This window comes from Diceros bicornis, chromosome 26, assembly GCF_020826845.1.
Source record: "Diceros bicornis minor isolate mBicDic1 chromosome 26, mDicBic1.mat.cur, whole genome shotgun sequence".
NCBI lineage: Eukaryota > Metazoa > Chordata > Mammalia > Perissodactyla > Rhinocerotidae > Diceros > Diceros bicornis.
Window position 1 is genome coordinate 40,482,887 of NC_080765.1, and position 23,471 is coordinate 40,506,357.

Here is a 23,471-nt window from a genome sequence, read left to right on the forward strand (position 1 = left end):
GTTAGCCCAGGGCCAACCTTCCTCAGCAAAAAAGAGGAGGATTGGCCTGGATGTTAGCTCAAGGCTGATCTTCCTCACAAAAAAAATAAGTAAATAAATAAAATAAAATAAAGTGGGCCTGATTTGGTAGCCGCCAAGGTACCTGGCAGAAGCCAACACCGGGACGGGTTAAGGGCTAAGTCTTCAAGGAAAGAATGGGTAAGATGAAACATACAATGTTTAAATGGCAGACACTTATCTGGATCATTGGTAAATTTATTCTATCTATCTATCTATCATCTATCTATCTATCTATCTATCTATCTATCATCTCTATTTAGTTGAAGTGTCATAGTGAATATTTGGAGTGAAAGTCCTAATATAAGGGGTTTTTGCGCTGTACTTCAAAAGAAGGTAGAAGGTTCAAAATTACTTTAGAGTAGCCCATTCTTTTAATTTGGAACCGCCCCTTAAGTAAACATTTAAGTTATGCAAATGAAACAAAGATCCAGACCCTGCCTTTGGACCTGCCCAGGGATGGGGTGGGTGGGAGGGGGCCTATAAAAGGCGAGGGTTCAGAAGGCGAGCACCATGTCTCTCAACCTTCTCTGCCAGGCGCAGGATGCTCTGTGAGGCCCCAGAGAACTTGATTTCATGCGATTCACCAAGCAGCCAAGGCCACCTCAAAAACAGATGTCTGTGCCTCCATTGAAGCCTAGCCACAGGCGCAGAGGGCGGCCTCTCTCCAAAATCCTGATGGAGCTTCCCCCTGGCGTCCCGAGCACCAGCCTCCAATCCAGGTGTTTACTGGCTAGCTTCTTCTGGAGGGACAGCCGCAAAACACAAGGTATGCTTTTTAGAATCATATTTGCCGACTCCGTCGCTGGTTCATAAGAAAGCTGTTGATTTCAAGGACTAGAGTAGATTTTGTCCTTGGCTGCCGTACGGAAATCTTGCACTGCCTTCGATAGGTGGTTTGTTTCTTCTCTGGAGGGTTTTAGTGATTTGCAAATAAGTGTTTGGCCTCTTCTTTTGCAGTTGAAACTGTTTCATTCTCTTGCCTTTGGCGTTGGTCCTTTGGAAATTGATTGGATTGACCAAATGGAGTTGGGTCTTTGAGTAACTGGTGGACGGATGGATGTGGGGACAGAGGCGAGGCAGAGTGGAGAGCAGAGAAGGGTGAGTTGTTATCAGGTCTGACCAGAATAATGGCTAAAGGGCTCCTACACAGAACCCAGACCCCAAGATGATACAAATGCCGGTGTGGTCGCCATTACCCTTGAAAATCCCTTAAATCACCTTTGTAATGTTTTTTAATCCAGTTCTCTTTCAAGGTAGAAACAGATCACCTTAAAAGAGACCACCTGATTGAGTACTGCCAACTGACTATTGTATTTAGAAATGTCATTTCATCCTCCAAAAAAAAAGTTTTTTTTTTTAATCTGGGTGTCACACCAGTCCGGAGCTGAAATCGTATTAAGTTAACATTAAAATCCTGAACATCTGTTCTAGCTGCGTAAACTTGCAAGGTGCTCGCCCTCCACGATTTCATCTGAAGCTCCCGGGCCCTTATTCTCACGCCTCTGTAACTGACATTCTGGTGGACGTTTGAACACCATCTTCTTCCTCCTGCACATTTTCTTGCCGGTTCCCGGCGCAGGGGACGCCCTTCCTTGCTTTGCCTACTCACAGAATTCATCCTTCGGAATCCCACAGACGGGGAGAGGGCTGTGTGCCGTGCGTGGGGGTGGAGTGGGAGCGCTGGAGGAGGGTGTGGGCTTTCCTCATTGTGATGGGGCAGCTACCAAGCTCAGGTTACTCCTCACAGCTGCCTCAGACATTCTGGCTCCCAGAAACCTACAAATGAATCTGTTTGCTCCGTCAGGCGCTATTTGAGTCTTTCCTATGGATTCTACCTTGAAGGAGAGAAGGGGAGTTCCGATCTCGTGGAGGCTACATGCCAAAGAAAGAGACACTTGTTTTTTTAATGAAATCTACACTAAAAAAATTTCAACTCACGTATATTTTTTGAGCACCTATGTGTGCCTAGCCATGGGGACAGGGGATAAACGAGGCAGATACGGCCCCCTTTTCATTCAAGAAACTCCCATCTAGTAGGAGGAAGGCAATAAACACTTATTAACTTATGTAAACTCATCAACGCTGTTAATCAAAAGTCACACGCAGGTGGCTACCAACTGCACCAGCTGCTATGAAGCGGGGGGATAAAGTCCAGTGACGGTGACCCTGAGAAAGTGACTGGGGTCACCGAGGCCAAGGTGGTTGGAGGGAAGAGGATGGGGCATCTCGGGAAAGGCTCTGAGGCTGGAGGCACTTCCAGATTCAAGGTGGGGCAGAAAGGCAGGCAGGGAGAGGCCAGATCAAGCAAGGCCAGATCTAGGAGGTTTTTAAGAGAGGGAGTTACTGAGTTACTCCATCAAATTGCATTTTGAAAGGATGACTCTGGCTGCTGTGTGGAGGAATGGCTTAGAGGTGGAGAACGCCTAGATAGGTCTGGGAATGCCCCTAGGATATTGCACTTGGTCCATGGCGGGTGGAGGGGGAAAGAGCCAAAGCACAGGAGGGTGAGAAAGAATGGTGGCCTGAACTTGGGCAAGCAGAGATGGACAGAGGCGAGGGACTCATTTAGGAGTTATTAGGAGGCAGAATAGAGGTACAGGTGGGAAGAGAGAGGGACAGGCATGATGGACAGGCTTGGGACTTGCCTGGCCAGGAAGATTGGGCTACCTGGAGGATGCAGCGATGAAGGAACCACATGGAATTGAGTACTATAGTGAGAACTGGACCGGCATGGTACTAAGCACTGAAGTCCATCGATTCAGTTAATCCTCACCATGCCCTCTAAGACAGCATTGCCAAGTGAACATTCTGCAATGATGGGAATGTTCTATATCTGGGCTTTTCAGTACGGGAGCCACCAGCCCCACGTGGCAATTGAGCCTTTGAAATATGACAAGTGCCACTGAGGAGCTGAACTTCTAATTGAATTTAATTTTAATTAATTTAAGTTTAAAAACTGATGCTTGATTCTGTTACTGGAAAACTTTTAAGTGTGTTTGGAACAACCTGGGTATGTGGTTCTACTTTTTTTTTTTAATTAATATATTATCTTCAAAGGAAATTTGAAAAATACTTTAAAATACCGTTTAAACAGCTCCTGATAACATTTTGACTCTATTTTTTTAAGGGTAAATGTTATGAAATCTAAATGCAGATCAAGTATTTCCAATGCAATTTTAGCATCTAAATGAGATAAGCTGTGTGAAATATATATCAGATTTAGAAGACTTAGTAAAAAAAAATAATGTAAAATGTCTCAATAACTTGTCAGTTACCTATCAAAGTGATAATTTTTCAATATAATTGGGCTAAATGAAGTATATTATCAAAATTAATATCACCAGTTTCCTTTTTATTTTTATATCTATTTTCAATTGAGATATAACTCACATACCCAATATTCACCCTTTTAAGGCGCACAATTTGGTGGATTTTAGTATATTTACAAAGTTGTGCAACCATTGCCACAATTCTAATCTCAGAATATTTTCATTGCCCCCAAAAGAAACCTGTGCTCATTAGCAGTCACTTCCCGTTCCCCACCCCCAGCCCCTGGCAACCACTAATCTACCTTCTGTCTATGGATTTGCCTATTCTGGATATTTCGTATAAATGGGAGCCTACAATATGTGGTCCTTTGTAACTGGCTTCTTTCACTTAACATAAATACAAGTCTCTCTCTTGTTCACAATTGCCAAAGCCTGTTAACTGGTCTCCCTGCCCCAGGGCCCAATCTCCACCCAGCAGCGAAAGAGATATTTTTAAAAGTGTAAATCTGATCATGCCATTCGCTACTTAAAACCCTTCAATGGCTTCCCACCACAATTATATCAAATGTCAATTCTTCCCCATGGCCTGGCACTCTGACGCTCATGAAATATTTGTTGAATAAATAACGGAAAATATTTTGTCTTTTTGTTCCAAACCTATATGTGTTTTAAATTTAAAGACATTTTAAATTTAAAAAGGTAAAACACTTTAAATTATCATTTAGGGAAACATCCCATATGCAATGTATGTCCGTTTCCCTGCATCTTCTCCATCACTGGGTATTCATCTTTAAAATTTTTTTTCTTTTCTTTTTTTTTTTGAGGAAGATTGGCCCTGAGCTAACATTTGTTGCCAATCTTCCTCCTTTACTTTTTCCTTTTTTCTCCCCAAAGCCCCAGGAGACTGTTGTATGTCATAGCTGTACATCCTTCCAGTAGCTCCATGTGGGCTCCGCCTCAGCATGGCCCAATGAGTGGTGTGTATGTCTGCGCCCATGATCCAAACTAGCGAACCCCGGGCTGCAGAAGCAGAGCACATGAACTCAACCACTACGCCACCGGGCCAGCCCCTTATCTTTTAAATTTTCAACCATGGCCAATCTGCTGGGTGAAAAAGTGTCTTATATTTAATTTGGGTTTCTTTGTCACTAACTAGGTTGAGCGTTGTTTGCTCAATATTTGTTATTTGGTTTTATGACCAAATTAATGATTATAAGCTTAGTTTGTCTTTATCTAAAAGTATTCTTTCCACATCAAGGATCTCTGTCCTTTGTCTATCCATGAGTATTTTTTCCCTATTTGTCATTTGTTGGGTTAACATCTTGAAAAATATCTTATAGAAGAAAATGCATGCTCACAAATAAACCTTAGTTCAAAAATATAGGAAGTTAAAAAAAGTTTGTCTATATTAGGAACATTGTTAATAAGGAGAATAAATAATCGCTGAAATGTATGTGGCAGATGGTATTTTACCAAGAGCATCCTTTATTCCGGAGGCCAGCAGGCTTTTTCTATAAAGGCCCAGATAGTAAACAGTTTGGACTTTTCCGGCCATACAGTCTGTCGCAACTACTCCACTTTGTCACTGTATCAGCCACAGACAATAAGTAAATGAATGGGTGTGGCCATATTCCAATAAAAACTTATTAATGGACACGGAAATGTAAAATTTACATAATTTTCAGGTGTCATGAAATATTCCTCTTCGATTTTTTTTTCAACCGTTGAAAAAAGAAGTAAAAACCATTCTTAGTTCCTGGGCTATACCACAATAGGAAGTAAGCCAGACACATGTGGCCCATGGGCTGCAGTTTGCCACCCCTGCTTTATCCCATTTGAACTTGACCATATCTTGGTGAGGTGGACAAGGAGGCACGATTTTCCACTTTCCGTACATGCAGAAGCAGGTTCAGAGAGGTGAGGGCCTGCTATCCATTATGCACAGATGCTCAAAATGAAAACAAATGAGAGCCAACGATTCGATGGAAGCCAAAAGCTTCTATTCAAATCCAAACTGTTAGAGGTTTTAGAAACTTAAAAGTTCCTAAACTCGAGGTTTTTAATGAATCTAAGGTTTTAATGATTCCACCTTAGACCAAATACTTTGTGTGTGTGTGTGCGTGTTCATAGACCAAATACTTTTAAAAAGGGATACTATGGGGGGCCGGCCCAGTGGCGTAGTGGTTAATTTCACGTGCTCCACTTCGGTGGCCCACTGTTCTCGTGTTCAGATCCCAGGCACAGACCTATACACCGCTCATCAAGCCATGCTGTGGCGGTGTTCCATATACAAAATGGAGGAAGATTGGCACAGATGTTAGTTCAGGGCAAATCTTCCTCACTCCCCCCCCCCAAAAAAGGAATACTATATGGAGCCCTAGGAGGTCGGGACACGTGAGCCCCAACTTGGAGTTAGACTTACTTAGCATCCTGGTTCCATCTCTTATTTGCTCTGTGACTTTGGACAAGTTGCCAACTTCTCCATAAAAGAAAGATAACCATATAGGGTTGTTATTTTCAGTGTAAATTTGAATCAATGCAATAAATAAAGGGGAAAGTCTCACTTTTTGTCTTAAAGTGAGATAATGCAAATTCCTTACACCCCACGTTAATTTAAAGATCCAGTAACCTCAAGGCAGGTAGGTCCAAGAGGCCCGAAGTATCCTGTGTCTATATTCTCATCACTACGGTAACCCCACTGAGCTGGTAAACAGAAATACCCACCCTTCGTTGTCAAGGTTAGTCTTGAATGATTCGCTTTAAATGTTGCCAGGTCTTCAAGAACACAACCCTCCCAGAAAATATGGGAGCCTAGAACCCAACCTGCCCGGCTGGTGTGAAAAGTGGAGTTAATGTAAGAGAAGTGGCTGGCACAGAGTGGTCCAGGCAAAACAATGGCTATTTTGTATTAATTCAGTGGCAGAGCATTAATTTAGGAATTCCTTGGCTGTGGGTTTTGAAATACTGACAGGCCTGCCTGGGTGAAGGCAACCTGGTGTGACTGTTAACAGCTCCTGTGGAGTGACGTTCAGGCTGCCAGAGTTGAAATTTTTGTTTGTTTGTTTAAATAACAGCTTTATCAAGATATAATTCACATACTACACAATGCACCTGTTTCAAGTATATAATTAATCCAGTGGTTTGTAGTGTATTCAGAGAGTTGTGCAACCATCACCACAGTCAATTTTGAATATTTTCCCTCCTTCCCTAAAATCCGGTACCTTTTAGCAGTCACTCCCCATTCTCCCCTCCCCCTAGCCACTGGCAACTACGAATCTATTTTCTGCCTGTATGGATCTGTCCACTCGGGATATTTCATGTAAATGGAATCATACAACATGTGGCCTTTTGTGTCTGGCTTCTTTCATTTACCAGAATGTTTTCAAGGTTCATCCATGTTGTTGCATATTTCAGTACTTCATTCTTTTTAATGGCTGAATAATATTCTGCTGTATGGATATGTACCACATTTTTTAATCCATTCATCTGTCCATGGACATTTGGGTTGTTTCCAGCTTTTGGTGATTGTGAATAGTGCTGCTATGAACATTCAGGTACAGGTTTTTGTTGGAGGCCCCTTTTCGATTCTGTTGGTATATACCCGGGAGTGGAATAGCTGGGTCACTCTTGTGCTAATTATTCTGTGTTTAACTTATATTAAGAAACCTTTCCCTTGCTATTTATTACCTTTGAGACCCTGAGCATCTCCCTTCTCTGTCCCTTGGTTTCCTTACCTATGAAGAGGGGTGTATGACAGTTTTATTGCACAGGGTGGTTGAGAGGATTAAATGAATGAGTTAACTTAAAGCCCTTGGAACATTGCCTAGGCATGGGGAAGCACTCGCTAAACACTAGCAATTATTATTGCTCTTACCTGGTGGTGAGGATTAAGCAAGATACCACGTAAAGCGTATTCCCTGCTCTGTGAGTAGTTACTTATTATCTGGTTTACAATTTGTGCTGAGAAAATTCTGCCAAGAATGTACTTAATGTGATAAACTTCTAGGCTAATCTTGGCCAAATGAAAATACAGAGTGGTTGCCTTTTAAGCAAAGGACGGTTCCTGGAGAAGATTTTGCATGATTCAGGAGCAGTGCTGCTCAGAGATGGCCTGTATCTGTTTTCCAACCAATGTGGATGAGAAAATAGTGTAAACACAGTTGTGAAATGATAGGATTCCTGATTCATGCTTTTAGTGGGGGAGGGGCATTTCACATTTGGGGTAGAAAATGAGTCTCTTATTCATATTTTTCTATTGTGGTATATGGAGCCAGATTGGCTGCGTTCAAATTGGGGCTTCTTCTCTTTTACTGCCTGTGTGACCTTGAGCCAGTTCCTTAACCTGTAGACTGTGCCTCAGTGACCTCATCCGTCAAATGGGGATAATCGTACCTGCCTCATAGGTTGTTGTGAGACTCGAATGAGTTAATGCCTATGAAGTGCTTTAAGAAGTCCCTGGCTTACAGTAAGCGCTATTTAACTGAGCGCTTAAATTGTTTTCTTCAAAATCGCATAATTGAAAATATCCCATTGTTCCATGTTCTTACCCTTTTGAGAGAGTCTGGCCAAGAGACATGGTAATACTTTGACTAATTTTCCTTAAAAAATGAAGGAAAAAAAACAGATGGAAAAGAAATCTCCTTTGGCTGCCCGTGTTCTCACTGCCTCTTATTACTGCAACTTTGTTTTTAAACTTCTAGTTGACCGGTCACACTACCAAAGCATCTTTTGTGAGCGGTTTTTTTTTTGAAGAAATAAACGGGACCCCAACATCTCCATGCACACCTGGCTACCCATGAGCAGTCGTTCCAGCAAAGAGCTTGTTGCAATAACAGCATTAGCATTTTGCCATCTCACAGCCCAGAAGAATGCTGGTCACATGACTTTTAGTTAGTCACCCTGTGGTCATTTTTGCCATTTACTTAAACTCAGGCAGCCCAGTCCTTGGCACATAGTAGGTACTCAACCTATGACCCGTTTGGAGGGAAAGGATGGTGGGCCAGGAACTGGGGGCTGGGGTCTCATTCCCCCTTGTTCTTCCAATGACCATCTCACAGCCTCTGGATTGTGAAGCATTCGAGAAAAGTTTTATCTTTTCACTTGGTTTCCACAACAGCTCCTTTGGGTAGAAACCGTCGTCCTCATTTCCCTGATAAGAACCTTAATCAAAGAGGTTAAGTCAACTTCCCAAGGTTGAGTTTACAGAACCCCCAATGGAACCTAGATCATCGGTTCTGAATCCTGAAGCCTCTTACCCTCCCAAACCACATCCAGCTGCACGGCTTTGGCTAAATGCCTCATTTCTAAGCCCAAATCATCCTCACTAAACTTGTGGTTGGGGGGGTGGGGTGGGGGTTAGGTCATCTTCCCAGGTATGGATTATAATTTAATTATACTGGAAAAAAAAGCTTCTGTTATTCCCATTTCTTCTCTGACACTTCTGCTAAATTATTTTGACCCTGACCAATATAGCTTCCAGGTAGATAAATATTTTGTTTCTCAAGAAGAAAAACCAACCGGCTATTTATGCCAAGTCATGGCACGAGCCCCGGGAGCAGCAAAATATGTTTTGCTCAGAGTAATGATAGGGTGGCCCCTCCCTTACCCTTGACCGGCTCTGCCTAATGACAAGTCAGGCTCTCCAGCGGTTCCTGTCTCCCCGGTTCTCCGGCTTTTCCTTAGGTCCCCAGTTTCTGAACCAGGATAGGCATTATGAAATTCTAAAAACATGGCAATGATGAGAAATGGCGCCCTGAGTCCTGTCGCCCCTTGGAGCCTCCAGGTCCTTTGTGTCTTGGCATTAAACCTCTAGGAAGCTGGCATTACTCAGCTGATTCGCCTCTTCTGCGGAGTCCTTCCACACACACTTCTGCGTGCAAATGGGCTTTACAGCTAATGCAGACATAATTCCACCAGGGGAAGATGAGAACAGGCTAGCAGAGCCCTCTGGAATAATCGAGCCTGGGCCTTCTTGGTACGCCTCAAAGGTCACTGCTACTGCTTTTCTAGTGGCTGTGGTGGCCTCGAAATGAACTCTCCACCGACCATCCACTCCTCCATGAAAGATAGGGGCAAGGCGGGAAAGAGCAAAGAATTTGTACTTTTTCTTTGTCAGATTTGCAACAACATGGACGGACCTTGCGGGTATTGTGCCTGAAATCAGTCAGAGGGAGAAAGTCAAATACCGTATGATTTCACTCATAAGTGGAAGATAAAAACAACAACAAACAAACACATAGAGACAGAGATTAGATTGGTGGTTACCAGAGGGGCCGGGGGGAGCAGGGAGGGCGAAAGGGGTGACAGGGCACATGTGTTCGGTGACCGATGGTAATTAGTCTTTGGGGTGGTGAACATGATGTAGTCTACACAGAAACTGAAATATAATGATGTGCACCTGAAATTTATATAATATTATGAACCAATGTTACCTCAATAAAATAAAATATCAAATGAGGTTAAGATATCGTAATGGCAGGACAATGAGCTTGGCAGTGCCAACCTTGTGAAACCTAAACCAACAAAGAAAAAAAGGAAGTACTACCTTTTCCTTCTTTGTATCCCAGGCAGCCCCGGGCTCCTAGCAAGCAGTTAGTACACATTAGCTGAAATGAAATCGTTCATTCAATCTTTATTGAACATCTACTGTGTACCAGGCACGGTGCTAGGCACCAAGGATAGAGCTATGAAAAAGACAGTGTCTCCCCTCAAGATGCTTCTAGGAGGGGAGACAGATTATTTATGTGTATTCATTTCTTTATTGCTGCACAATAAGCTACCACAAACTTAGAAGTGTAAAATGACACCCATGTATGATCTCACAGTTCTGTAGATCGGAAGTCCAGGCCAGCTCCAGTGGGTTCTCTTCTTAGGGTTTCACAAGGCCAAAGCCAAGGGTGGGGATCTCCTCTGACGGCTGTGGAGGACCACCTCATTCACGCTGTTGGCAGAATTCAGTTCCAAGGTCCCTGTTTTCAGGCTGGTGGCTGGGTCCTCTCCCTCAGCCTACAGAGGCCACTCTCAGGTCCTTCCACATGGCCCCCCTCCATCTCACTAATGGACAATCTCCCTTATGCTATGCAAACAAATAATTGCGGTCATTGCAAATACTGGTTAAGAGTATGAGAAAGTAAACCAGGTACTGGGATGGAGTGACTAGGTGGATGGGCCTACTTGAGACAGTCTACTTTGCTGGTCCCTCCTTTTATCAGTCTCTGAATATGGCCTATATCTGCTCTGTCACCATCTCCCTAGGTGGCCTCCAGGCTCCCAGACCACCTCCACACACCTCTACCTTCAGCCCAGACTCCTGTTGACCTAACTCCCTGCCCCATCCATATGGATGGATAACAGGCATCTCAAACATAATACGGCCAAAAAAAAAAACAACCGCAAGCAAATGAACAAATAAGGACAACAGAAAACAAAGCCAAAGAACCTTACTCTTAATTTTCCTTCCAAACCTGTGTCTCTCCCAGACTTCTTCCCCAGGTTAGCAATTGGCACCGTCATCCACCCAGTTGCTCAAGCCAAGAATCTGAGCGATGCTCGATTCTTCTCTTTCCCTCCCACCGGACTCCAGTCTCTATCAGCAAGTCCAGCCAATTCCACCTGCCCACATACCTCACACCTAAACCTGTCCTCTCCCCTCCATCTCCACCACCACCCTGGTCCCATCCATCGCCATCTCTTGCCTAGACTATGAACACTGTCCACTGTGGTCTTCCTCATTCCTCACGTGTCCTTTGCAAGATGCTCTTTTAAAAAAATTAGTTTTATTGAGATATGATTCATGTACCATACAATTCACCCATTTAAAGAGTACAATTCAATAGTTTTTAGTATATGCACAGAGTCGTGCAACTATAACCAGAAGCAAATTTTAGGATATTTTCATCATCCCCAAAAGAAATCCTGTACCTAGTAGCAGTCACTCGCCAAACCTTGACTCACTCAGTCTCTAATCCACTTTCTGTTTCTATAGATTGATTCGCCTGCTCTGGACATTTCATGTAATTGGAACCATACACTATGTGTCTGGCTTGTTTCACTCAGCATAATGTTTTCAAGGCTCAGGTAGCATGTACCAATGTCTCCTTTTTTATTGTCAAATAGTATTTCATTGGATGGGTATACCACATTTAATTTATCCATCATGCACGTATTGTTTTTACTTCTGATAGTTCCCTGGTTGGTTTTGAACCCAGCCATGAAGATAAGGTTGGCCCATGTGCAACTTGATAGGCACGCATATCACTCCGTCCCACCCCTTCCTCTGCCAGAAGGTCTTTCTGCCCTCCCCCAAGACTCTGCGAGCTGGAGAGGTTCCTTTGCATCTGAGAACTGTTGATTAGCATTTGTGAGAATTTGTGTGAATGACAACACCTCTTCAGAATCTGGGGTGACCCAGGGGCTGGGATTGATTCCTGCTGACGTGATTCCATCCCTCTTGCTTGCTCACTTCTTTGGTCTAGAAGGAAATTCACGGGAGGGAAACCTTGAAGTGTACGCAATGCTTGGGGAACCCAGTCGCATTTGAATCGTACATTCATTCAACAAATATTTATTGAGTACTTGCGGTGTCTCAGGCATTTGGGATACCACAGTGAACAAAACATTCTTTTGTGCGTGGGGAAATGGACACTAAATAAACTGGAGACAAAGGCAGAGTAAGGAGATGAGATGAAAAGTGAGACAAGAATCATAGTCTCCTGGCCATTTTAGGGCAAATTTATATTCTCCCTTGAGACGGTCAGTTAGACGTACAGATGCGCAGAAATGTATATCCTTTTTCTCAGTCCTTATTCACCCACGCTGCCTTGGTTACCATAGAAGAGTTGCGACCCTAATCACCAGTCTCTCAAGGATGGGAGGAGACAGAACGGGACATATCTTCGCCGAATCCTTCCAGGAATGAGAGGGGCCCTGGGTGAATAATCTTAGCCAGACTGGGCTGAAAGGGAGTAAATTAACGCCAAAGGAAAAGCTATTTGGGTTGGTTTTGAGGGACTAAACTTTTCTGGGTTGGGCTACGGTGAGAAAATAAGTTCTCCCACGTTGGGTATGGGGTGAATGAATCACAGATCGGTTAAGGGGGGTCAATAATAATAAAAACAGCTCCTGCTCTGTTCCGGGCCCTCTCCTAAGCGTCTGCGGGCAGTATCAGCGACTCGCCGGGTCACGGGCGGGGGCAGGTTTTCGGCCCCCACCCCCGGCCGCCACTGGGTCCTTCTGGCGACGCAGTCGCCGGGCTGGGGCAGACTGCGGGGCTCTCAGCCCCTCGGGCCGGGGGCAGGCGCCGCGGCCGGGCAGGGCCGGGGCGCGCGGGGGGCGCGGCGGCGGCGGGCGGGCCGCTCCCCGCTCCGCCTCCCGGCTCCGCCCTCCGCTCCCGCTCCGCCCTCCGCCCGGCGCCCGCCCGCCCGCTCTCCTCGCCCGCTCGCTCGCTAGCTCGCTCCCGGCCCCCCATGCGGATGTGACATTTCACGCCGCCGCCATTTTGAGAGCGAGCCGAGCCGAGCCGCCGGCCGCCGCGTCCGCTGCCCGAGCCCCGACGACGACGCCGAGGAGGCGGAGGCCGCAGCGCCCCGAGCGCGGCCGGCCCGTCGCCCGCCCGCGCCGCCGCCGCGCCCGCCGGCCCCCGGCCCCGCAGGCCCGCCGCGCCCCGCCAGGCCTCCCGCGCGCCGCCGCGCCCGGCCCGAGGCGGGGCTGACTCCGCGGCCCCCGCCCGGCCGCCCTCCGCCCCCGGCCGGCCCGCGGCCCCGCGGCCCCGGCCCCGGCCCCGGCGGCGGGAGGCGGGCCCCGCGGCGGCGGCGGCTGCGGCGGCGGCGGCCGCGGCGAGCGAGGAGGCCGCCCGGCCCGGCCCGCCGGCCGCCCGCCCGCCTCGGCGCCGAGATTGGGCGAATCGCGAGCAAGTACGTGCGCGTCTCCCTGCCGCCGCCGCCGCCGCCGCCGCCGCCCGCCGCGGGCCGCCCCGGGGCCGCCGCCGCCGACGACGCGCGGGAGGAGGAGGCCGCCCCGCCGCCGCCGCCGCCGCCGCCGCCCCGGCTCGCCGCCCGCCCGCCGGGCCCGCAGCCCCGGCCCCCGGCCGCAGGCGAGGCCCAGGCCGCGGCCGACATGAACCACCAGCAGCAGCAGCAGCAGCAGAAAGCGGGCGAGCAGCAGCTGAGCGAGCCCGAGGACATGGAGATGGAAGGTGAGGCCCGCGGCCGGCGCGGCGCGGCGGGGCCGGCGCGCCTCCATTGTGGCCGGGGCGCCGCGGCAGCCGCGCGCGGGGCTCGCCATCTTTAAGCAGGCCCCGGGCGGCCGCCGGGCCTCGGCCGGGCCGCCCGGCGAGGCTGCACCGTCATGCCGGGCTCCCGGCCGGCTCGTTGTCTGCTCCCGGGCCCCCCGGCCTCCCGGCACCGAGCGCCCGCAGCTGTAAACGGGGGCGCCGGGCCGCGCGGGGACGTTGCTCGCGGCCGGCGGCCGCCCCGCCGCCTGGGTGGGGATCCAGGCTCCGGGGACCGGCCCCTTCCCGGGCGTCTCCGGGGCCTGCCCCGACCGGCCCGCGCCTGGCCGGTAAGCTCGGGACTGCGAGGCCCGGTTGGCCTCGGGGCTCGCGCGCACCTGCTCCCGTGCGCTCCCCCGGAGCGTCCCCCCAGAGCACTTCATGGCAGCGCTTCTGGCGCCGGCCTTCGTTTTGCAATACCTGCAAGGAACGCAGGTGTTCTCAGCCTTTGCACCGGCCCAGAGTTTTGAGCCAGGCGCCCTTCGTCTCTAAGTTACCTGTGTTTCGGGGAGTGGGGTACCTGACTGTGTGCGGTGCAGTCAGCATGCAGCCAGGTGTGTGTTTGAAACTACCTGAGAGCCCCGCCGCACGTGGCTGCCTACATCCGAATCAACCCTGACGCCAGAGGTAACTTTGTTCTCTGCCCAGGTGGCAGCAGTTTTGCAAGGCACTGAATAAAGTCCTGGTTATCAAGACTTGACGTAGAGGCAGGGAAGAGAGAGGGTCTTGGACTTAGCTAGCTCAAGCAGAGTTGGTCGTTGGAAGGCATCTTTTACTTCTCAACGGCCTGAAGGGCAAAGTCGAAGTAGTCTTAAAAGACAGTTTCCTTACCTAGATTGAGGGCTCAGACTGGCAGGAGTCAAAAGGGGACACCTGAATGAACGGGGCATTGAGTGTTTTGTTCTTGTTTTGCCTTTAGCAAGAGCTCTTGGGTTGCATAAAATGAATGGAGGCGCTAAGGAAGCGCAGGTAAAGCCGCATTTGCCCTGGGGGGTGGCTACACATGTGGGGCACTGCACACTTGGTGGGAATGCTTACCGTGACCGGTATTCCCCTGTGAATAACTTACTGCTAACAATTGGACGTTCCCTGAAAAAATGGCTTGCCGAATTGCAAAAGACCAAGTAGCAGAGATGCCTGCAGAACCAGCCCAGTGGTACTTAGGGTAGCAGTAATGGGGGACAGGAGAGCCAAGTCCAGCCATGGACCTGGCTGGCTGTTTCGCTCAGCCCCTGCAAGGCAATAACTTCGCAGAGCGCTTGGCTTGTGTGATTAAACCAGCTAGCTGAAGGAATACATCGCTGAGAGAATTTTATGTATGCCGCATAACAAAAAGGGTTGCTTTTCAGTTTTTTTCGAATATCACCCAGTCAAGATAAAAATTCAAATAGAGCTAGCATATAGATTTTCCACATACACTGTCTTACCACTTTCCAAGTGTTTTTGAACACTAGTGAGAATTAATAAACACCGATATCACTGAAGAGCGTATTTCTGGTGCAGAACTGTGTCGTTGGGGAAATACTCATGTCCACAAGTTCCAAAGACTTTTCTATAAGACTAGAATGTTGAAGAGCCGTGGAAGAATTTTCAGAAGTCAGAGCATGCTTTCAAGCCAACTTTCTTTTCTCATGGAGTTTTATTTTCATATCAAAGTTTGCATCGGAAAGGTCACTCCTAAAATCATTAATCTGCAAATTTGCTAGAATCTCAAATTGGATGGCAAAGGTTGCAGTTCTTAATGCTGATTCCTTAAACTTAAGAAACTTGTTTCTTTTGAGTGGGACTCTGTCCCAGATTCATTATCCAGAAGGTACCTTTGTAAGGCTTATGGCTGTGGAGCACCCACAGGTGTGTGGTTTAAAAAACTGCCTATGTCTTAGGCAATCTGTCTTAGCCGTTCTTAGCCTTTATACTCCTAAGATGTGGTGCTAGGTTTGTATACATTGTAGTTTAGGAGAAGTGAAAGAATGCTTCCTATTAAAAAGTCAGAAGGGTGGGATTACTGAATATCAATTCTGGTTGGCTTCATATGCCAGGCTATGATAGTGACATGCACCTGTTTAGTGTCTTTGCCTTGATTCCAATAGAATGAGCAGCTGGAAACTGTCCGAGTTCTGATCAGCTTGAGGAAGGGAAGGCTTTGTCAATGAGGAGCATCCTGCCTGCCCCTCCTGGGAAGGGTGGTTTCGAAGGAGCCTGGGAGACTGGTTTGGTTGGTTGTGTTTTCCTATCAATAGGTCAATGTTTGTTTCCCTCCTCCTGCTCCACTTTATTGGGGTTGCATTTGTTTTTGACTGAACTCTGCACTGTCCTTGCGTATCTGCTGGAGAATGGTAATGCTCAGGATTAGTTATTTTTAAAAAGGCCTCTTCTGAGCATTAGGAAAGTTGTGAAGGACCAAGGGCAGAGAGGGAAAAGATGGGGGCATCTTGGCAGTTCATTGGGATTGGGACCACATGTTTCCTGTAAGGCCTGAAGCAGCACATTTCAAGTTGGGAGGCAAATAGAACTGTGGAGGTGGTGGCATTATTAGGTCTGGCCAGGAATGAATTTGCTTGGCGGTTTATTTGTTCACTGTCTAACTCAGAGGCAGTACAGGCCGAGGGGCTGAAGGGGTGACTTGCACAGGCCTCTGCCCTCTGAGTATTGGAGAGGTGATAATCTGGTCTGTGTTAATGCCCTGTGGAATCAACAGGAAGTTTTCCCAAGGCCTCGCTTCTGCTGCACTGCCTGGCCAGCACAAACGTAAATACCCTGATGTTTGTTCCCTGGTGTGGTTCTTCTGCCCGTGTGAGTAGTCTCTGTTTCAGAGTGTAATCTCTGGAGCTCATGGGACAGACAGTTTTGTCTGACTTTGTACAACGCTCAGACCACTCTGTCAGGACACCAGGCTGAGAGCAGATCAGTGAGTCAGCTGCAGTTTCCGAAAGGAATTGGTCACTGACTTGTGTGTTTTTTGGTTTGGGGGGCAGCAGCAGTGGATTTCTTTTTCTTCCAAACTTGTGTGGGTGGCTGGAATTTCAGGTTACTTTTCGGCTAAAGCAGGTTTGGGAGTGGGAAGTGGGTTCTCTTGCACACATGCACCAGGTAAACCAAACTTGAACATTTTATTGTGTCTAAAATGTAAGTTTCCTTTTCAAATAGCAGCACTGTAACAAGACAAAAATAATAGAGAATATTGATTTTCCTCTCACATTAGCTTTGGTTGGTAAAAGAACTCTTTGTGAAGCTGCAAAGTGAACATCAACTCGGAGAACCCAGAAGAAATATAGAAGAAATTAGGCCCAACTTGGAAACATCTGAGCCTGTCAGGTTTGGGAGGATTGGAAGTTACTCCCCACAGGCATCAGCCCTCCTGGTTCTGATTCTGATTATCTGTAAACAAATAAAAGATTGATAACAGCAAATATGGGAAGAAAGTGTATCCTTTCCTCCTTGATTTTATTTTTTTGGAATCAGTTTTGTGGAAAGGGAGAGAGAGGAGTTAAAACTTATGGTGGGCCAGTGCGGTGGCAGAGAGGACGGGCGTAGGGCCAGGCCTAAGTTTGAATGTGGACTTTGCCATTTAATTGTTGTGTGACCTCATGCACATTGCTTAAGCTCTTGGTGCCTCGGTTTCTGCATCCTACAAAAGGAGGTGGGTCACGAGCCGGGTTATGAGGGTGAAGGCACGAGGCGTACATGAACTGCCAGGCCCAGAGTTGGGAGCATGGGAGATGTTCAGTCAGTGGTGTTGCTGTGGTGGTCGCACCTTTGCACCTGAGGAAGGGGTAGACTTAGGAATAACGCATGGCCAACACCACAGGTGGAGCGAGTTGATTTTCAGCACTATGCAAAAATGTCCTGTGGTAACTATATCCTAATGTGACGGGAAGAAAACATAACCAGCCTCAATCTAAGCAACATTATTTATGAAATCCTAGGCTTGATGTGCCTAAATAAATAGTATTTAGGTTAGTGGTATAATATTTTAAGAAAAATTTAATGGGTGATAGGGGAGATGAGTGGATTTGGTGCGTTGTGACACTGGTACTGAAGTTGGGTCAGCTCGATAGCCTTCTCTGGTGAGAGTGTTCTAGTTCTTGCAGTGGAGTTGGAGCATCTAGTGATGCACTTGATGGGGTTAACCAGGTTGTAGCAGTGCAGCCAGGTCACCGAGCTTCCAGACTTTGGGAGTTGGCCTTGAATTCTTCGCTCTGATCCCCACATCCTGTTACCAAGCCCTTTTGGTTTTCCAGCCGCCACCCTAAAGGAGGCCCCTGTTGCCTCATGCTGGGACTGTGCAATAGCCTTCCTACAGGTCTCGCGTCCATCCTTCCTGAACCCTACACAGCTACGAAAACAGACTGCCCACAGGACGGCTTTGTCGTGTCCCCGCCCTGCAGAAGAGGACTCAGGTGTGCTGCCTTCCCTCCATGGGGGAAGTCTACAGCCCAGTCTAGGTCCTCGGGATGGCCTCAGCCTCCTTTGTGCTTCAGGCTCCCAGCACACACATGCTCTGCAGCATGGGGTCCCACTGTGGCTTTGGGCCCACACTTGCATAGATGGCGACGGCTTCTGGAATGCAGGCAGGACAGGTAACCCAGGAAAGTGGTTCGGAGCCCCTTCAGATGCCACCTTTTCCCTAACCTTTTTGCGTGGCCGCAGCCACTTGCCTTGCATAAGAGCCGAGTAAACCTTTTGTCCCGTGTGCTACCTGTGGCGCCGCCACTTGTGTACCCGTCTTCCTCACTGCTGGATCATTTGTGCTGGAGATGACCATCTTAGGTTCCTTTTTTGTTCCGTGTACTTGTGGGAGATACTCGTTCAGGAAACAGCAATTCTAAGGCTAAACAGTAGTGCAGGAGATGGCTGGCTGGCAAGCTGGCGTGTGAAAGAGAGTGCCGAAGCCATAAACCTGTATTGCTTTGATAGCTGCTAATTCAGTTTTATTGCTTTTAACGTAAGTTGCTTGAAATGGCATTCTTGATCCTCTTGGAAGGAAAAGCTTGTGTTCCAGACAACGGCTTTGATGGGCCTTCATAAATTACTGCAGGTTTCTTGTGAGTATTTAAAATGTTTTTGTTATTGTTTCTGGATGAGCAGTGTGTACCTGGGTGCTTCTGCTTGCCTTCCCAGGCAAGGAAGTTTTACTCTGGAGACCAAGAGTTGTAACAAGGTATTTCTTGACGTGTACTGTGACAGAGTTAAATGTTAAATGTCACCTGCTTCATAAACTTCTTGTTCTGAACTAATTTGGACTTATGAAAGTTGGAGGAAGCAGGATTTTAAGTGTCATGCGTAGGCAAGAAAGTCAGTTATGCCATTTTTCTGGTAAGTTAACACATGCCTTGGCTAATGAGAAGTCAGACGTGTTGAAATCCTCTTGAAGAGGTGCAGGCCTACTTCTGAGGGTTGGTGATTTAAACTTGGAAGTTGGGAGTGGAGGTAATTAGAAAGGTTCTTATGTAGGGAAATACACCGACCTGGGCAAGAGCCAGATGCTTCTGGAACTTAATGACGACACTGCTGAGTGTGAGACTAGCGAGAACTGCAGCGTGGAGAGGGAAGAGGGGCCTCTGGGAAGGTGCACTGAGAAGTCGTGCCGTTGTCCACGTTGTTGGGTTGACAGGAGCTGGGAGTGGAAGACCACATAGGGTTGCAGTGATTGGATGGCTTGTAGCCTGGTGCAGGCCGAGCCCTCCCTGGGCTGTGCGTCTGCTGCGCTGTAGCCAGTTCAGTTCTCAGGTCACCCCTTGAGGTGTGGGGACCACTGTTGTGAGGTCACAGCTGTTAACATTCACAGAGGTGCCCAGGTGTCCTTTAAGGAGCCCAATTGACAGGAGCTTTATCACACTAAACGGCTGAGCTGTGAGTGTTGTGTCTGAGTCTCAGGGTGGTGGTCCTTCCTTCGTTTTGGGTCACTGAACGTCTCCTCCCTTATGGAGAAGGAGGTTCCTGTGTCTGACCACAACAGTTCTATGTGACGTTCCCGCCTGGCATAGAAGATTCAAAACCCAGCCACTCCCTCCGTTTTGATCCCATGCCAGTGACTGAATTGGTTTTTCTGACATCCTTATCCTGGGAGGGCAGTGTCCTGTGTTAGGTACCAGCCCCAGAATATCGACCAGGGAAGGTCTAGCTCTTGCAATGCCTGGTTAAACTGGCCTCTGGTGTGGAAAGCGCTTGTGTGAGTTTGTCAGGGTGACCTGTGTTGCAGAGTGGGGTCACACCCTGGGCTGTAGCCACAGGTGTCTGGGGGTAGTCTGGCTTCACTTGGCTGTCCCCACCACCCCAGCTGTGGTACTTGCAGAAAGAGCTGAGGGGGCCTCTCCAAGGAACACCACGTGGTGTTGCTCCACCGTGTAGGCTGAGCAAACCCTGCCACTCTAGGCCCCTTACAGAAAGGCTGACAGCCTTCACCTTGAGTTGCAAGTACATTTCATCAATGTGACTTTGGGGAATAAGTTATATTTCAAGGCTCTTAATTGACCCTGTGCAAGTGGTGTTTTAAAACAAGCACATGTAACACTTTAACGTGTTTACAGGGTCACACAGTCCAGCTCCTCTTGAAATAAGGGTGGGGTGGGTAGTTTCTGAAGTGCTTACTGCTTCCAGTTGACAGTGTACATCATTTTGGAGGAGCAGTTAATTCAGTCAAGTAAACTATGTGTGGTTAAAAACATTCCCTCACATTCTTGTTTTGTAGCCATCATAGACACTTAGAAGAATTCTCCCCCCATATTCTCTGCCTTTTCTCTTTTGTCTTCAGCTTGTCAGGACTAAGAGGGTGAACAGACAGGGGCTGGGATGCCTGCTCTGCCCTGCAGAATGCCCTCAGAAGGGGCTGGTGCAGTGAGGGTGGCTGCGGCCTCTTTGTGCGCCCCAGTCTGGGGGCTGTCCCTGCCTCAAGTCTGTGGGGCAGTGGTGGCCCAGGGGCTGCTGCTCCTGGCTGGCGTGGTGTCCTCCCTGCCCTCGCTGGAAGGAGCCTCCGTTTCTCTGAAGCACTCACGTCATCTATGGGTACTGATGGGAATAGACAGCTTGTTTTCCGACTTAGACCCATCTTATTTCCAGAAAGCCACTCGTTTTCCTCTGGGGGCCGGGGGACATGACGTGCGGGGTAAGAAGACTGAGGGTCTAACTCTGTGTGTTCAACACGGTAGCCACCAGCCACGTCTGGCGATTTCAACTGTAAAATTAAAAATCCCATTCCTCAGCCGACTAGTCACATTTCAGGTGTTCAGTAGCCACACCTGCTGGTGACCACCATTGTCCAGTGCAGGACACGTCCATCAGCACAGGAAGGATTAGTGGCTGGCGCTGGCCTGAGCAATCTAGTTGGATCCTTGGCTAGAAGATGTTTCTGGTAGCATCAGTGTCAGATTGAATGTTGGAAAGATACAGTGTGTCCTGGAAGAGCAAAATTAAAATGAATAGAAGCATTAGAAACTTGTGGATAAATAATTCTTGGGCAAATCCTATAGAGCAGGGCTTCTCCAGTTATTTGTGGTGAAGAACCAGGGGTTTTTTTTTTTTTTATTTCTAGTCCATCATTGACAGTTTCTCAATTGTATTTTGTAGAAATACAGTGCAAACAAATTATTTAAGAAGTGAAATAAAGTAGACATACAAAATAAAGCGCAAGTTTATCATTAAATTCAACAAATGTAAAGTTACATCTCAACAGTTATACTTAGGATGAACATACAGAGGAAGAAAGAAAAGAATGGCAGAAATTGTACACGTTCATTCAAGTGTGTGTATAGGCCATGAACATAAAGAAACACTATTACACCACGGGATCAGTCCACATGGTAACTGAACAAAATCTTGAGTGAAACAGCAATTCCCATATGAAAAGTCTATGTGCACGCTTACAGTGTTTAAAGGAACAGTCTTGCATCCTGCTTGGATGGGTGGCATTCCTGCTACTCAGAGAGGATGGTGTTTAGCCCAGTGGTTCCTGTGTTACCAGTACTTACGAGAATCCAGTGCCCCAGAGGTGTCCCAATGAGAATGGAAATTTTTGAAGCGATTTTCCAGAATTTATCTATAGACAGCTTCAACTATATCCTATAAACTTACAGCTAAACTATCTTTCATTGAAGGAAACGGATTCTGGGTGATATCTACTTTGGGGTTGCAGTTAACAAGCTAACACTAAAATCTCAGAAGCTGTGACGTGGTCCTCTGTGACGTGTGACGCACCGTACCAATTTGCCAGCACCCACACCAGCCCCTGCTTAGATTGCTGGAAAGTTTCTATGCTTGTTGTTTTTTTTTTGCTTGAGGAAGATTGGCCCTGAGCTAACACCTGTGCCCATCTTCCTCTATTTTGTATATGGGACACCACCACAGCATGGCTCGATGAGCGGTGTGTAGGTCCATGCCTGGGATCTGAACCTGCAAACCCCCGGCTGCTGCAGCTGAGTGCGCAAACTTAACTGCTAGGCCACTGGGCGGCCCTCTACCCTTGCTCTTCATTGCACATAAGTCCGCAGGGGCAGCTGTTGGCAGATTCTGCGCAGGTGTCTGTTTTCAGCCCCACTCTTTTGCTGTCCTGTCTTGACTTCTGCGTGGGCCAGGAGCCGTGGCCGGCTCCGGACTCTGTTGCACCCCAGCAGCAGCAGAGCTGTCCTTGCCGTGACGCTCGCAGAGCCTGGTGCAGTGCAGGGCTTCTGGTGACAGACAGACGTTTATGCAGCCCCTCCTGACTGTGGCAGGGACAGTGCTGGCCACCCCGCTGGACTTGACAGCCTCGGGGTGAAGGCGCCTGGCAAGCATGTGCAGGGGAGGGCCCCAGTGACGGACCCTGATGGGATGGTGAGGAGGACGTGGCTGTGCCACCAAGGAAAGGCAGGACTGGCCTGCGATGGGGAAGGGGTGGGTCAGCTGGGGCTTCACAGAGGAGGTGACACAGCTGAGTTTGAAAAGAGGATGGGGCTGGAGTGGTGAGAGGCAGGAGGTGTGGAATGGCACGATGGGATCGGGATCTGCAAGTCTTCTGTGACGAGGGGTTTAGGATCCAGGCAGAATAATGGTCCCTAAAGACGTCTGTGTCCTAATCCTCGGAGCCTGTGACTGTGTGACGTGATGTGACCAGGGGACTTCACTGGTGGGAATAAGTTAAGGATCCCTGGATGGGGAGATTATGCAGGCGGGCCCAGTGTAATCACCAGGGTCTTTACAACCTGAAAGGATGGAGGAGTGTCCGAGTGCCGTGGTGTGAGAAGACCGTGGCTGGCTCTGAGGGTGGAAGGGGAGCCAAGGCGTGTGGGCAGCCTCTAGAAGCTGGACAAGGCAGGAAAACATTCTCCCCTCGAGCCTCCAAAAGGGACACAAGCCTTCTGACACCTCAGTTTTAGCCCAGTGAGCCCCATTTTCAGACTTCTAACCTCCAAATCTGTAAAAGAATAAGTGTGTGTTGTTTAAACCACTAAGTTTATGGTAATTTGTTCAGCAGCAATCAGAAACTAATACAGGATCCAAGGAGGTGGGTAAGAAGCCGCACGCGGGTGCCCAGGAAGTGTAGCTGGCCTTGAACCCTGGAGAGCTGTGAAGAGCTTGATGACTGTGGCCCCTGGGCCTCACTGAGGACTCCTCACTGTGGCCAGGCCCTGTGATGTGAGGCTGTGCCCGTATTAACTCATGCGCTCCTACTGCAGCGCTGAAGTAGACGTGTCATCACCCATGTTAGAGCAGAGGGAAGCCAGGCTCTGAGCAGTGAAGTAACTGACGCCGGGTCAGAGATGGCATTGAACCAGGCAGTCAGGCTTAACAGCTAGTAGCGATTCATTGTGGCCAGTAGGCACCATTGGTCATAAAAGTAGTGGTTACTGCCTTTTCGTTTAAACTCCCCTGCTGCCTTCTCCCACGTTTCTTACCTCACC

The 23,471-nt window shown here is 48.2% G+C and overlaps 1 protein-coding gene across 3 annotated transcripts in view; it reads left to right on the forward strand.

Moving 5' to 3' along the window:
* The first annotated feature begins 637 nt into the window (after window positions 1–637).
* Window positions 638–23,471, forward strand: part of USP7 (ubiquitin specific peptidase 7) — a 76,787-nt gene continuing 53,953 nt past the window's right edge. Inside the window, exon 1 of one of the 3 annotated variants that reach the window (XM_058570078.1) lies at window positions 638–826. In XM_058570078.1, the coding sequence (XP_058426061.1) occupies window positions 673–826 (154 nt within the window). In that variant the 5' untranslated portion in view covers window positions 638–672. Of the gene's footprint in view, window positions 827–13,355; window positions 13,522–23,471 lie in introns of those variants that run through there. The other 2 variants (XM_058570079.1, XM_058570080.1) reach the window with 2 other exon arrangements.